We start from the raw sequence: 17,020 nt of genomic DNA on the forward strand, positions 1-17,020 counted from the left end.
AAATATCTTATCAAGTGTTTTATATTAAGGACAATTAATCTTTTCTAGAAAGTGTCATAAGACTAGAGGGAGTAATGTATGAAACTGTTAACAATGTGGTGTGTTTGTGTATTCAAGAGTTATAAACAAAATACTCCCTCCGTTCTTATATACTCTCTCTGTTTAAAAATATAAAGTATTTTTTAAAGAGTTGGATGTCAAAAAATGTAAGATATTTTTAGTTTTTGGAGGTGTAATCAGTGCTTTTTTTCAAAAGTATCCGTATTGATGAATGGCTTTATATTTGTTATAGAGTGTTTTATAGGAGTAAATATAAAAAGATAAAATTAATTTAAAAGTAGGTAATTACTTTATTAGAGGTAAAATTTAGTTAAAGATGCCTTACATTTCTGAACGGAGGGAGTATAAGATGTTTTTAATTGAATTCTATACCAATAAAAGTTTGTTATTTAATTAAAATCATATTAATTTCTTAATTTTATACTTAATAATATTAATTAATATTATGATGATGATGGATAGAATACATAATTACTATTTTTTTCAAGACAAGAACACAATAATCTGATTATCCAAAAACATTATAATTTTTTTTTTTGTAGAAAAGTTACTCATTTCTCACTGTAAAATAAAGAAGTAAGAAAGGTCAAAGGAGTTGTTAATGAGACAGGGAGACTTGTACAAGTCAACGCAGTTTTTGTGGTTTAAAAAAGTTAACATAGGATCGGGTCATCCCTCAATGGTTTTGGTGGCGGCCAGCTGTCGAATGATGCTTCACCAAGGTGTTACCGCCACGTCATCATTCATCCGTTCATCGTACGTGTAGAATCATTAGCAAATGGCAAGTCAAATTATTAGTACGGACGGGTTTTTAGCTTTTAAAGACCTGCATGCTTTTTACTTTCCTGTATCGTTCACTCCCTCCCCATCACAAAATAAATTGTTATATTTTCTATAAAATTTGCTTGTGTTATATATTTTTTGACTAATATTTTTATCTTATTATATTCAAAGGCTCAAATATTTAAGCAAAAAAAAGAGAGAGCTAAAATGTAAAGATACAAACTTTTTTAAAAAATTAAAATTTAAATTAATTTTTTTAAAAATATAAATTAATTAACAATGAATTAAATAGTATAAAGATAATATTTATTTTAATTTTTTAAAAAAGTATCTCTATTATTTTTATGTTTATATTGTTACTTTTTTATCTTTATTAGATATCAAAAAATTATTAAATGTTAAAGTATTTTATTAAAAGAATCTCAATAGAAGATCATAGATGGAATTTAATTTCATAAAAAGACCAATACATTATGAATTTAAGAATTTAAAATTTATTTGCAGGATTTCTAAATTAAACTGAAATACTTTTGGAAGGGAAATGATTTAATTATTCTTGATTTCAAAACAAAAATAGCTTCTGGAAAAAAATCATCCCTTACTCGACCAAACCCGACTTCACGCATTGCCGATGAACTTTCCAAGTCACTTTGTCATCCCATACTCGACCAAACCCAACTTCACGCCATGTCGATGAACTTCGCAGGTCATCTCCGTCATCAATCGAAGTCAGTTTCCCTTGTCTTATCAAACGAACCCTCCCCCACTCCTCTATGTGGTCAATCGAAGGCGCCTCTCCATTTTTGGCGGATCATCCAAAAAATATATAAAAAATGTGTTGAAAATTCAACAATTAATTACAGTTAAAAATTTAACCAGCCACAAGTTTTCTAAAATAAGTTTTTCAAAGTTACCTTCTCACTTTTTCTAGTACTTATTATAAGCGTATACTAGTATAGTATAGTGATTAGTTGTCCGAAATCTACATTTAGAATGATCAGTTCGGACAACTAATCACTATACTATACTAGTATACACTTATATGTAATTACTTACTAACTTGAGTTTAAATAATTAATAAGTCTTATTATGAATTTAACAAGTAATTATATGTATTTAACATGTCATGTTAAGATGCAACAAGACCCATTAGGGATATAACAAATAATGTCATGAATCTTACATGCAAGGTTGAATGCCATATGAAACATATCTTGAACTAGTATATGAAATTCAAAACATTACTTATTAAATTCCTAAATTTTAAACATGAATTTAACGAGTAATGATATGAATTTAGCATGTCAGTTACTCATCACATGGGTATGTTTACAAGTTATAAACTAGGGTTAAGAAATATACATGCAAAGTAATGATTTTAACAGGTAATATATCCTATTAAAAAAGTAATTATATGCAACTTAAAAGTAACATTACACCTCATTAATTATTAATTGCCTGTAATTACTTGTTAAAATCGTTACTTTGTATGTAAATTCTTTGACCCCAGTTGAGGAGGCGTAATGTGACTTGTTAGTTGCCTATAATTACATGTTAAAATCATTACTTTGCATATAAATTTCCTGACCTCAGTTGATGAGGCTAATGTTTCTTGTTAGTTGCTTACAATTATTAAAATTGTTACTTTGCATGTAAATTCCTTGACCTCGACCCCACTTGATGAGGCACAATGTTACTTGTTAGTTGCCAAAAATTTCTTGTTAAATTAAAATGTTACTTTGCATGTAAATTCCCTAGCCTACGACTATGATGATAACTTGTAAACATACCCATGTGACGAGTAACTTGTTAACTCAATTGTTGTACTTGTTAATGTAATATAATTACTTGTTAAAATCGTTGCTTTATATGATAAAGGGAAAAGATAGTTACTTGTTCAACATTAACCTGTAATAAATCCCTTCTGAAATTTACATTCATCTCTGATCACATGTTACGTTCCAACTCAAAATGAAAGAGTCTTCGATGGTGGAGGCTGGAGGAGGTGTTTCTCTCTGATGGTTGACGATGTGGAGGGGAGTGGGTAGGCCTTCGAATTCATGTCTCATATGAAAGGGTAAGCAAATATCATGTTATCACGGAGGTCTCGTGGAGCTTTTGCAAAGGCGCAACGCTGTCGTTCAAGTGATTATCATGAGGGTCAAGGAGGCACGAGTAGCGTAACAAAGACAGAGAATCAAGAGGGCCTCGCCGGAGATTCAAGAGAAGGAAGCGAGATGCCGACAACTCGACGATTAGGGGAGAGACCACTTAATGCTTGAGTCTGGAGATGGTCTTTTCTTTCACCTTCGTACAGGTCGTGGATGGTGAAATTGACAAAGATAGACTTTGAGCAGGTCGTGGGAAATCTTAAGAAATGGCTCCTCTCCACCATAACACGCAATCAATCGCTATTTTCTTAATATTTAAACTAAAGGTATTTAGGTCATTTAATCATCAAAATTAATATCATTTCAATCCTTGTGGACTCAAATAAGAGTTCGGATTTCATAGGACATTCTTTGTGATTATGTCACATCTATAGTCCTGTATTGAAATTATCTCTACTTTTTTTTTTAAAGTATTTTTTCATCTCAAATTATAAAATAGTTTTACATAAAATATCATATATCAAAAAAATTTATTAAATATACTTAACAATTTTATTTTTTAAAATAAAAATATAAACTTCCAAAAACACCATTTTTTAATATATTAAAAAGAGAGAGAAAAAAATTAAATAGAGATAAAGGGTGACATTGGAACAAGCCTATATTTAATAAAGCCTTAATATCTTCGATGTGTTTTATATCTTGGGATGCTGAATTTCTTCTACAAGTACTTTATAATTTTGAATAGAAGGAGTATTTATATTTAATAGAGGCAAAATTGAAACTTTATTAATTTTAAAATAGAGTTAATGAAATTTATGATTTTTCTTAATTTCAATGAAATATAATATAAGTAACTTATAAATAAGATTAGAGGGAATAATTATTATTAATATAAAATTCTAAACTTATACAAGTCATTACTAACCATTTCACTCAAATCAATAAGGCGTATTACCTACAGTCTTATTTATAAGTTCCTTTCAACATATTTAATTAGAACTAAAAAAATTAAACTCTATTAACTCTATCTTAAAATTTATTGAGTTTCCATCTCTACCTCCAATTAGGACAAACAAAATTATTTTTAATAATTTTTTTAACATTTAATAAAGACAAAAAGGTAAAAATGAATATAAAAAATGATGAAGTGCCATATAAATATAATCAAAATTATTTTTTTCTGTCAGCCTTAAAAATAAATCGAGGAGCAATTAAATTATTGATTTTGTCCCAAGAAGAAGGATATTTTCCAATTTAATCTTGTTTAACAACATATGTGAGTCACTAACTTACTACTCTCTTCAGTTAAAAATATAAAATATTTTTAATCAAATCTTATCTTCCAATAAAGTAATTACCTATTTTTAAACTAATCCTATCTTTTCATATTTATTCCTATTAAACACCTTACAATAAATATAAAGTCATTATCAAAAGAAATACTTTTAAAAAAAGGCAATAATTACACCGTAAAAGATTAAAAATATCTTATATTTTTAAATATTTAATTTCTTAAAAAATATTTTAACGGAAGGAGTATTATTTATTTATGCCTCTTCAAAAGAAAAGTCTAGTCTCATGAATAGCATCGCATTCCATGCTCATCAAGCCAAATTTATTAAAATTTTAAAATTTATTACATTTTTATATTAGTAAATATAATAATAAAAATATTTAAAAGTTAATTTAAATAACTAATAAAGATCAATTTAAACTGATATGAAAGGTCAGGATTGCCCTGGGCTGATAAGCACAGGATACAACCGCCTCATGAATGAAGTCAAGGGTCACGCTGGAATAGTCGAAGAGTCCTTTTTTTTTTTTTTTTTTGGGAAGGAGAGGGGCTATGAAAATTGAAATGTGTCACTATTCAAAACTAGACAAAGTCTGATCGCCATTAATTCATAAATTGTGTGCTCCTAAATTCTCATTTTTGGCACGTGTCATGACCATCATTATTGTCTTCGTCTTCTCCATTTATATTTTTCTCTGTTCGTGTTCTGGGCCAACATTATATTCCGCAGTTGATACGTCAACTCATTTCCCTATTCAAACATGTTAATCAAGAAGATTCGAGACACCAAATTAAAATCAATTTTACATGTATTTGTCAGCAAACAACTTACTAAGCATATTAAAAACTAAAAACATTGAGTTTCAATTAATAATAATAAAAATTTTCAAACTCTTATATTACAGTTTATTTAAATATAAAATATGCACAAATCTTAATAGAATAAGTATTTGATTATTATTAAAAAGTAAGTCAATTATCAGTTTAAGCTGAAAATAAAATTAATTGATAAACTTAAAATTATGGGTGCAAAATACAAGTTTTTTGAGTGTTGACTATTATTTTCTTTTGAGCTTTGTTACTCTATTTATAATGATAGAGTGATAGCAGCCTTTTCCTTAAAGCTTAGAATGTTCTTCCAAAGAATCAGGGATCTCGCAGAACTCACGGCATGGTTTTTACCCACTGTCTTCCTTTTGATAACTAGCTCATCTCATTACGATATTTGGACATGATAATGCTATTCTCATAAGATTTGGAATGTCTTTATATACCAACGATCCAGAGGTTGCAACTGGCGAGATTTCAATATGCTAAGCCTATCGTGGCTTTCCATTGAGCTTGAGATTGATTTCTTTATTCAAATTGTTAATTAGGTTTGACTTTTCGGTCACTTAGCCCATATGACTTTGTGGCTTACCTATCCTTTTATTGAAGGTACAATCGAGCACTTTCAAGGGCGAAAGCACGATAGGTAGGGTGATAGTGGGCCAAATTTAAATAAAAATTATTTTTATGTATTGGTAATTTATTCTTTAAATTTCTTAATTTTTAGAATAAAAAATAATTAATTTTTTTACAAAATTAAAAAATATAAGATAAGAATCATTTAAAATTATATCATATTTTTAAAAAATTAAAAATAATTAAAATTAAGTCATACATTCCCTCCGATCTTTGTTATATGATATTTTTAACTGTTTTATGCATATTAAGAAAAGTTATTTTTTTTTAATATCATAAAAAGTGAGATGCACTTTTATTTTTACCCTTGACTTTAAATAATAACACAACTATATTAAACACCTTTATGCTAATTAAGAAAGGATAAAATTAAAAAAAGTAATTTAATTATTGCAAAGTATCCTATATTTTAGACTAAAAATTATGTTTAAAAGGTATTTTATAAATAGGGCTGGAGCCTGGAGGAAGTATTTAATTTATGCATGTAATACAAACAATAAAAAGATTACATGCTTGATATATTGAAACCAATACTAATCAATAATATATGCACATTAAATAATAAAATGAATTCATACAAGTAATTACTTAATTTTTATAATAATAATTTATTCAAGAATTTTTTTTTTGAAAAATCTAGTAAAAAACTAACATACACCTTATCAATATTAAATTTCACTCCTTTACCAAAAAAAATAAATTTCGCTCTTTTTAATTAGGAAAGATAACAATAAAATCCCTCCAAATTATAAAAATACTCCTTGAAATGTCATAATTCTAATAAAGTCCTTAGGGACTTTTGTGTTAATAAATTTTAAAGCAAAAAACTATTTTTTCTTACTAAAAATAATAAGTCTCAATCACAACTTTTGTTCAAGGAATCACAACTTTTATTTTATAAATTTCAAGAGTTGAATAAGAAATTATAATTTATCAAGTATAATTTTTATTATTGAGAAACAAGTCTCAATCACTATTTTTGCTTAAAGAATAACAATTTTTGTTCATGTAATTGTAAAAATTAAATAAAAAATCATAATTTGTCAGGTATAATTTTTATTATTGAAAAAAAATTTTGAAAATACCAAATTCCATTCATAACTTTTGTTTAAGGAATTACAATTTTATTCAAAAATTACAAAAATTAAATAAAAAATTATAACTTATCAATAAAGGTAAATTATTTTTTTAATTTAAAATTTATTGATAAAAAGATCCCTAAAAATTTCAATGAAATTATGATATTTTAAGGAACTGGATTGTCATTTATATAATTTGGAGAGATCTTATTATTATTTTTTTAATAAAAAATAATATTAATCTTGCATAGATAATGAAAATATTTTTATAAATCAATATAACATACATTTTATATCTATTTATTTGATAACTAAATAAGAAATTAGAATTATACATGTATGGAAATGGCTGAGTCCGTTTGCAACTTTGCTTGCAAATGCAATTGTGAGAATGAGAGGGAGTATTTTTTTGTTTTTTGGGCCCATTCAATTGCAGAAACACTAACCCCAGTACCCCACAATCTCAACACATACATGAAACGGTAATAGCCGCCTCAATATGCAGGTGGGTCTACTCTTAAATATATCTTTTTTAGTAAAAATTTAAATTTTAGTTGATCATATTATGACAAAGTAGCTCCTTTTACTATACTTAATTCTCGTTGGTGAAACTTCCTAATTTTTGTATAAACCAGTTAGTTGTTTGCCTTACACTTGCCTCCATTGCTTTCTCTAATAAGGAAAAAAACACGCCAATCAATATTCATAATATAACAGCACATTTTTTGTCCCAAAAAAGAAGAAGATAAACACACATTTTATTTAATCTGTTCAAATATAACTTAACTAAAAAAAATTAATTTGGACACATCTTCAAAGGAGACTTATGTGGCTCATGTCAGTGTGAGTAATAAAAATGCATAAAAATAGTTAGAGTAAAAAGCATCATGGAGCCCATTTATGAGGAGGAGGACAGTAAGGATTTAATATATAATGATGATGACGATTTTTATCTTATCTAAATGGAAATAGATAATCCTTCTATTTAAAATTATAAGATACTTTTAAATCAAATTTCACATATTACTAAATTTTATTAAATACATTTAATAACTTTATTATTTTTAAAATAAAAATATAAACTTATAAAAACACTTATTTGGACCTTAAATGAAGCGTCGAGTCCCAAATAACAAAGATAAAGAAAAATGAAACGACGGGTCCAATACTCAAATAAATTCAAGGCTTGGTCTATTTTGAAATAAGGTTTCTTGCCAAGCATGTACTAAGAGGCATAGCCCTTTAAGACTCAGAGCAACTGAACATGGAAGACTATTAAGTGGACATGAGATTGTTATCTAATGTGCCACAAATCTCATAGGGCGATGCCTAGTGATCACATACATTTTATGTTATGATTCTTGATTCTTTAGGCACAACTGTCTTAGGCATGTGATTTTAAAAAGGGCTCGACTGAGCAACCGAAGGATATAATCTACATAAGAAGAGACTTATAGCTTACTTGTTATTTTAATTTACTTTGACTTCAGCAATTAGGTTTAGATTTTTTTTTTTAAGTTTCACATTTGTAATCACCACAACTTTGTACTCTATTTTTAGTAATCAAAACACCACAATATCATTATCTTTGTATCTTTATATTCAAATAAATTGAGGAAAAGGAGTTCAACTACCTTTTATCTATCTTTGAGATGTCACATCCCTAGCTCGTTTGGTACTTTTGTTGTTTAAATGCAATGATTAACTTGTGACGAATAATACCTTTCATTTAATATATTGAAAAGAAAGAGAGATAAAAATTAAATAGAAAGAAATGGCAATATTAAAATAAATTTATTTAATGAAACTAAATAGTTTTAAAATATCTTATATATTGAGATACCAAATCTTTACTAAAAGTATCTTATAATTTAAGATGGAGGAAATATAATTTTATTACCTTGTTAGTGGCTTATTTATTTTCCGTTACATTAAAAGCCTTTGCCACAAGATTTGAGAAATCTCTTGCAAGATGACACTATAGGCATTGGCCAGATTCACATTTATAATAATAGATTTTAGTTGAATGGGTTTCGTGTTAATTTATATTATTTCTATAATTTTTCACATAAACACTAGAAACATGAGCACATAAATAAAAATTAATCAAATTGATAAGGATTTAATTCAATGGCTTGCAAGATTGTGAATTTAAATTTCATTGTCAGCGTAAAAATTTTATTGATGAATAATTTGTAATTATTTATGTAATCATTTTGTTCCTTAAATCCAACTCTCGTGTATGAAAAAAGAAACGCAACTGCACAAAATTTTCTTTAGTTGTCAACGGAAATATATTCTGCATAATTTTTACATTAGCTAATGTGTGGTTTTCCCGAAAACTATAATGATCGTCTTTTGGAAAGATCACAGTGCGAAACTATTAATCTAACTTTCTGGCGAGTAAAAAAGGAAAAATAAAAATTCCGTTGCCGGGACTCGAACCCGGGTCTCTCGGGTGAGAGCCGAGTATCCTAACCATCTAGACTACAACGGAGTTGTTGAACTCTGTAGATGATTTTAATTAATTATAAAACAGATTATAAACAGATTATTAAGGATCAAACAAGTCGGATCTTCAACGCCCTAAGAACAATCCGCCCGACCCGGACGCATCGCCCTAAAAAGTGGTTTCTAGGGTTTCTCCTTGTACTCCCCTCGTTGCAGCTCCCTTGCCTGTGTGCTAGAGTGCCTCCGAGCAACCAAACATGGTACTTTCTCTTCCATTGATTTGCATGCCATACGGTATTTTCTTTTATTTCCTGTGATTCTGGAGTGTAAGAGTTTTTGTTGTGACTATTTATGAAGTTCTTGTTTTACTTTACGGTTTTACCCGTTCGACTCCGCGAGAAACATCATTAGATGTCATTTGTACGTATATCAGATGTAATTATACGAGTAAGCCACTCCCAAGAAGCTAATTGAGCTGGGCGTGATTCTGGTACAATAAGTAGTTTATGGATTAATATGCGGAATATATCGTGTAAAATCTGTGATTTACTTGTATCGCTCCGAAAGCTTATAGCCTTGTGAAGCTAATTAAGTTATTCACCGTTTTCTGACTTTACAAGAAACATTTTGCTTGTCTATGCGTCTCTGTGTGCATCAAGGTTTAACTTCGTATTTTCCCTTTGTTGTAGACTAAGAGAACGAAGAAGGCAGGCATTGTTGGAAAGTATGGTAAGTGTTAATAGCAATGATGTTAGCGAGGTCTGATTTGCTAGGAGTAATTTTATATTTTGCCCATTGTTCCTACTTATAGATTGGTCTTTTTGTGTCTAAAATGACTCGATTAAACTGCTAGTTACGCGTGAGAGTTCTGCCAAAATGATTTTATAACATAAGGAAACTGCTTTTGTGACTCTGGGGAAGGTCTGAACATGGAAAGTTCAGACCTGAAAAAAGTGCCTTGCCTTTGGCTTCCTAACCCTTCCAATTAGTAGAAAGGAAAAAGGATAATCACTTCATTACCCGTTGAAAGATGTGACAAGTAACCTCTTGAAAAGCTATTATTGGTGAGTGGCCAGCTATTTAAAATCATTTATCCGAGGCATTTGATATCTGCTGTCTGGTAAAATAGGTTTCGGACTGCTATTTTAACAGGTGGTTGCAAGATTTTAACTAGATAAGGATTTCAAGCAGAAGTAATGTACCTGAGTGGCTGAGTCCATGACCAATTGGAATTTTTTGCCCTGTTTATGAATTGTTTTGTATTTACTTAGTGCAATTGCAATTAGGCTAAACAGATTTGGAGTTATATACTGGTCATGTGATAAGCTATTGAATGACATGTCATATCTAGTTTCGTGGGATTTTTAACTAGAGCCGTTTTGTATATTTTCTTGTATCAGGTACCAGGTATGGTGCTAGTCTGCGGAAGCAGATTAAGAAGATGGAAGTTAGTCAACATAGTAAATATTTCTGTGAATTTTGTGGGAAGGTAGGTTTTTCCTGTTATATCAATGATGGATTGACCTGGTCTTTTTTTTTTTTTAATTTAACACAACCCTTGGCATGGGTTTGTTAGCAGCTAAGATATTTTCAATTCAATTGAAGCGGATGAACTGTTTATTGTGAACCTATTTGTTGCAGTATGCTGTGAAGAGGAAGGCTGTAGGAATATGGGGCTGTAAGGATTGTGGTAAAGTAAAGGCAGGTGGTGCTTACACTTTGAAGTAAGTCCTTTTTTGGTTTTGCTGCCCGCCGTTTATTTTTTTCTGTTTTATTTTTAAACCTTCAGCAGCCAGCTGACTGACTTCTTTGCTGTTTTCCAGTACTGCAAGTGCTGTGACTGTGAGGAGTACCATTCGAAGGTTGAGGGAACAAACTGAGAGTTGAGCTCTTGGTGCATGCTAGTTTATGAGCAATTAGACGAGAGGTGGTTCATGTTCAGAGCACTATGTTGTTTCTTGATTATCAACTTTTGCCTGAGATTCTAGCCTGATAATGCCATTTTAATTTAATTGTTGGGAACACTGATTTTAAAATCAATGCTGCATTTTAGTGTTTTGTTTTTGGGCCCCTGCCCTCAGGTGGGAAGCTGCATGCCTGCATCTATTCATTTGTGATTGTCTTCTTAAGAAAAATCTAGCGTGCTCAGTAGTATCCCTGGAAAGGATCTATTTTGCGGTTAGGCTTGTTTGGTTGTTTAGGTGATAAGGTTCCGAAAATCTCACTCTGATTATCGTGTGGTTCGTCTAAGGGCACTCGTTGATTCTTGTTTTTTGTTGTAAAAGCAGTAGTGGGTGGAGGACGAGTGAGCTGCATAGGTTAATCTCGTTTACATCACACAAACTGATCTGCATAGCTAACATTTTGTAGATAACCAATGAGTGTGTAGCATTACTGGTCAGGATTTGGGCAGTTGCCTATGCTGAGGTCTCGAATTCGAGTTTTAAGCATACAGCGGTGTTAGAGAAATGGTGGCTCGATGCAGGTCTGAAGGATTCCAATTATCAGATGCATGTGTGGAGGGGGAAAAAAAATTACTGCTGCGATTTCTACTTGCTAATGCTTTTCTGGTTGTCTGTCAATCGTACTTTACGTTCAGGTCATGAAGATGCCTAAATTATTCTGACACAATCACAATTGAATGTTTTTAGAGTGGGTTTGGATTTCAATTGAGGAAAATTGATTATAAGAAAAATTGATCAACAAAATGTGATAATGTTTGGACAATAATTTTTGAAATTGATTTTAATAAGATTGAAGAGGTGTGGATGATTTTTTAAAATCTATTTTAAATGTCTAAATTACAGTAAAAGACATTTTGTTTTTATAATGTAAATATTGAATAATAAAATGGACAGTAAAACTTTTTGAATTAATTTTCAACTGGGAATTTCTTCTTCCAGAGAGAGTTTTGAATGCCAAATAAAGATTAGGAAAATTGTAGGTGTTTAGGGTGCTCTTTTTCAAAATCATAGTTTTGGACTTCATAATTATTTTCAATATTGGAAGGTCGTCCTAATCAAATTGAACATTCCACATCGATCTAGAGGCTTCGTATTAAAGGAAATTATTGCATGTTTCTACATACACAGCTACATTCCCACAAGTTAATTCATAATGTATCAATATGTCATCAATATGTGTCCAATATTACATTTCTGAGAGACTATTTATATTATATAATAACTCATTTCACACTTCGTAATATTAAAATTAGTTGTTTCTACCAATTGACAGTAAGATTTTATTTCTGGTGAAATAAACCTTCAATTGCTTAAAAATAAATTATCAAATTCAAATTTTAATGAATTATATTTTACAAATAATCAGAGAATGAAACATTAAATATACCCACATGAAAGGAGTGCATGTAAAAGATACGCTATTATATAGTAGATATAGTTCTATTTAACTATGACAACTCTTACCATAAGCTATAATTCTATTAAACTCAAATTAAAAATTTGTCATTCTATCACAAAATGCATAAATGAAGGGGATATTAAACAATATCAAGTCTGCGATGTGAGGTGCATGTGTATTCCCGTTTCTACATGATCGCCATTGTTTGCTCATGTAGAAAAGGCTTGACAATATAGTATAAGAATCTGAATTTATAAAATAACCGAATTCGTTGAGGCCAATGCATCTATTCAATCGCTACATAAATTGCTAAGGGGAAAAAAAGGAATAAAATAATATAAGATATAGCAGGGGATTTGTAATCACAATCTTAAAACAGCATGAAGAGAAGCAAATCGCAAGAATACAAGAGCATCGAAAGAGCATAAAAGAACCTATGCACTTGTTCACTGAACTCCAAGCTGAAATTGAAACAAAGCACTTGCTCGACACTCCTGCAAATTTCTTTACAATATGCTCGCCTAGATTGCACTGATGTGGAAATCTTATGATCTGCTGAACCTTGCAAAGAACATTACAAGATAGTTAAACAAGACAAGGGCAACTCTTTCGTTCCAGCTTTAAATTGTAATCTTCATGGCTTATGAATTTTGAAACCAAAGACTCTCGGAACATAGCCCTGTGATGGTTTTTGTGGCTTCAGTTGTCCATACGTCATCAGGAAGAGATGAGGAAACGTAGTCCCAAAATAAGCTCCATCAATGTCTAGATGGATAGATTAAGGAAAAGGGGAAGGTACATGACATAGATCCACAGTAAAACTCAACCCACAACTACATACAAGAAAAGAAGGCGACATGCGATCATCCCCAAAAGCCACATGAGTTTCAATTAAATCTATTTGACGGAGGAAAAACAAACCACAAACAAGATAAAAAGAAATCTTCTAAGAAAATATTATGAAGGCACATGACAGCAGAAAGAGTTAGTAGTCTTCAGATACTCGAGAAACAATTTTCAAATACAAGAGACACAAACTTAAAAATTAAAAGGATTGTTCAGAGAGAACCTACTTGATATCCCAGAAATATTATGAAGTCCAGGATCCAAATATGTTCAACCATTCATTACTCTATATAACTCAAGCTATATTCTAATATATGACTAGCTTAACTTGTGTGCCTTTAACAATGCATCCATTTAAAAAAATCATCTAAGGAATCAGTAAACGCAGACTCCTCCCTCATACCACATATAAAGAAACAGTTTCTGATATGTATGCATGCTGAAGTGGTATATATGTAATGCAAGCATGATGGGAAATGTCAAAAAAACCTGGAACCTGAATAGGCAAATCCCTACAGACTACGCCCACAATTGGCAGACCAAGGAACAGATATCAAAAGCAAGAAAGAAGTGAGACACATTAAAGGGGAAGAAAAATCAAATTGTGACAGACATGCTCATATATAGCTGCACCAGATGGAACCTTAAAATAACACAAAAACATATATAAGGATACTGCCTTGATACTTAGACCGAGGATAGTAAATATCCTCACATCGAGGGCAATATATTTTCACAGTACTTGACCTAGGAATGTCTGACTGACCAACCGGAAGGCAGGGCTGTCCAGAGCAGTAAACTCTTGGGCATCTACCGAAATCATAGTTCTTGTACTTGTCCAGCTGCAAAATTCCAAATTTCATTATCAGTTCAAATTTTATGGATAGTAATGCATGAAAACAAGGATAAATGAAAGCAAAATCTGACCATAGCAGCCATTCCTTTGCTTGTCAAAATGTATCGGGCATGAATCAGACCATATAGCATCTCCGCTGCTGATTCAATTAATTCATTCTGTTCCTCAGTGAACATGTCACCTATATATCCCAACCAATGAACAATAGCCATTGTTGAATACAATGTACAGAAGGAGCAAATGGTCATCATAGTTACACTACAGCAACATGAGGAATATATGAAAACAAGCTTACCGTGGGAGGATTCAACATCCAGAATTAAATCAAGTGCATAATCATAGTAAGGCACTTGACTGCTTAATCCACAGAGGTTGAAGTCATCTTGGATGTAATCATCATCAACCTCACAGAAGAATTCATTTCCTCTCAGATTGCAGAACCATGAAATCCAAGATGTGTCATCTCCATCAGAACCACTAACATCTGATTCTTCACTGTCTGTTTCAGATTCCTCTGCAACCAATGCATGTAAATTTAGATTAGCTCATTAGCAACAACCTAAGCAACAGGAAAAAAATATGCCTGTCTATCTTTTATATCCTTCTCCATCATCTTTATGTCATTCTGCCAAGCATCTCTTTTGTGCAACAGATCCAACGATTGAATATATCATGTTTTAAAAGCTTAGAATCTGTTAGAGAAGAGAATGGGCTGAAAGGGAAAAAATGACACAACAAATAGAAGATAATAGGAAAGAGGTAATTAGAACGAAACAATTTCCAGGGGTACATAACTAAGTAAATGGGAAGGTGTCAAACTGATGTATTTTCCTCTTGACTATCCATGATTTGCTTCATACGAGAACTAATTAGTTGCACTGATGACAGCAGTTATTTCTCTGACTGACCAATACCACTCTGATGTCTGCATTTTAGTTATATCTAACGTGAGTTTTCACAATCAATCATGAATCCAATAAGAGAAACTTTTCTAATTTTAGTAAGCTAAGCCTTCCCTTTCCCCTTCACTTCACCTAAGGTGACAATTGAAAGAAAATTAGGTAAGCCATTGTTCCCCTAAACAAGATTAGGTGAGAAAACAGACATTGTTTCACTGGCATTTCACGGCCTCATCCTACTAAACAGCGCGATTTACAATGGAAAACAGATCAGGCCCAAAAAGGACAAAAAGGGGGCAAACAAAGTGTAGAGCTTTCCGCAGTTTCCTTCTATATATATACACAGAAGAGGAAAGTAATTTCGGTCCTAACCATCTGAAGCGTTGGTGTTTTTGGAGACGGGAGCAGAACGTGGGTCCCTGTGATCAGGGTGTGGCTTACCGGTCAGCATGGATTGTGCCGACCTATCCTTGCCGTTGATGGTCCTTGATGTCGACGGCGACGATCGCTCAAGCTGTTTGTCAAGGACGTCATTGATTCGCTTCCGATCAACGGAACCCACTTCCGATTTCGGTCCAACTGCTCCTCGATCTCTGTACATGCCTCCGTCCTCCTCGCCCCTGCACTCTAAGATTCAACGAAATGTCAGCCAATCATAGCGGGCCTGAGAATCACGTAAGAGACCCTACAGCCTTGGCCTTCGCAGCTAGGGTTTTTAATGCACTCGTTAGTTTCAGGGGAAGATATTAAGAGAAGAGCCCATCTCTCGATACGTCTTCTGGAAAATTGCAATTAAAACTTAAAAGCTAAAAGCAAAGGGACAATTAATCACAGGTCCCTATACTTTACACATTTTCTTATTTGATCCCTATGTTATAAAAACTTTCAGAACCTGTAACCCAGTAAGCCTTGTGGAAGTTAATCGACCAATTTTTTCACCTTGGATTGAGGTTATTGATTATTTTTCGTAGCATTATCTATTAAAATACCATCAGTCTAACAATTTGTTAATAGGATCAACGGCCTAAAATTTTATCAAGTAATTATAATGCATATTGAAAAATGTTGAGTTGGTAGGATATAATTTTTTTTTAGCTAATTTTTTTAAAACCAAAACTAATTTTTTTTTAACTAAAACATGCGTTTCAATAATTCATTGGATGCTTCATAAATAAGAATCAACGCGTCACTTTTTTATTACTTGTACATGTGTATTCCACTTTCAAGTTCCACTTGCATAGTAGCTTACTAATTAGAATGTTCCTTCCTTTAGAATGTTGGAAATGGAGCATAAAACCTTGTTTGGGGGATCTGGTGGAGCATAGAAAGTGGAGAATTTTTTTTAATTGAGCTTGTTGATTATTCTTTTGAAGCTTTAGATCTTCTTTTGGCTAAGCAACTCAATCTTTAACGAAAGAAGCTCAGTTAGCATATTAATTCCACAATAACCAAAGATGATGCTTTTTTTTTTTTAAGGGGTGGGGTAACCAAAGATGATGCTTTGACTTTTGTATTGGCAAGGGATCTTTCTACAATTTATAAAAATTGTAGGACTAACTTATCAACATCTTCTTTACCTGGAACTAAATCATTTACCCTTTTGTTTCTTTTGTAAAATGGAAACAAACGTTGGCAATTTAACCACCGTGCTACAAAAAAGAGTTTTTTTTTTTTTCCATTACACTACCCTTTTCAAAATATTTTCTTGTATTCTGTAAGATTGAAACTTGGTCTGTCAATTTTTTCTGACATAAAAGTACAGAACTCGGTCTCCATTAGACTGAGCTCTGTACTTACAATTTTTTTAAGAA

At 31.4% G+C, this 17,020-nt stretch overlaps 2 protein-coding genes and 1 non-coding gene across 4 annotated transcripts; 1 reads left to right on the plus strand and 2 right to left on the minus strand.

The window, feature by feature from the left end:
• Positions 1–9,218: 9,218 nt before the first annotated feature.
• TRNAE-CUC (transfer RNA glutamic acid (anticodon CUC)) lies at positions 9,219–9,291 on the minus strand. The gene has a single exon. It is a non-coding gene; the product is annotated as a tRNA-Glu (tRNA).
• A 97-nt stretch (positions 9,292–9,388) lies between these two features.
• On the plus strand, positions 9,389–11,303 carry LOC129311438 (60S ribosomal protein L37a). Its single transcript, XM_054953769.1, has 5 exons — positions 9,389–9,505; positions 9,935–9,974; positions 10,646–10,734; positions 10,887–10,969; positions 11,069–11,303. The coding sequence occupies exons 1-5, from the start codon at positions 9,503–9,505 to the stop codon at positions 11,130–11,132; spliced, it is 279 nt and encodes a 92-aa protein (XP_054809744.1). The 5' UTR covers positions 9,389–9,502; the 3' UTR covers positions 11,133–11,303.
• A 1,538-nt stretch (positions 11,304–12,841) lies between these two features.
• Positions 12,842–15,987, minus strand: LOC129311947 (casein kinase II subunit beta-1-like). 2 transcript variants are annotated; one of them, XM_054954462.1, is made up of 5 exons: positions 15,651–15,987; positions 14,606–14,824; positions 14,382–14,491; positions 14,131–14,296; positions 12,842–13,373 (listed from the first exon to the last, which is right to left on the minus strand). In XM_054954462.1, the coding sequence occupies exons 1-5, from the start codon at positions 15,808–15,810 to the stop codon at positions 13,243–13,245; spliced, it is 786 nt and encodes a 261-aa protein (XP_054810437.1). In that variant the 5' UTR covers positions 15,811–15,987; the 3' UTR covers positions 12,842–13,242. The 2 variants fall into 2 exon arrangements, with proteins under 2 accessions (XP_054810437.1, XP_054810436.1); XM_054954461.1 differs by having other exon boundaries at positions 15,582–15,987.
• Between the last annotated feature and the right edge of the window lie 1,033 nt (positions 15,988–17,020).

The sequence above is a fragment of the Prosopis cineraria genome, unplaced genomic scaffold (assembly GCF_029017545.1).
Source record: "Prosopis cineraria cultivar Desert tree isolate PC_DT_omini unplaced genomic scaffold, ASM2901754v1 PC5, whole genome shotgun sequence".
NCBI classification, from domain to species: domain Eukaryota; kingdom Viridiplantae; phylum Streptophyta; class Magnoliopsida; order Fabales; family Fabaceae; genus Prosopis; species Prosopis cineraria.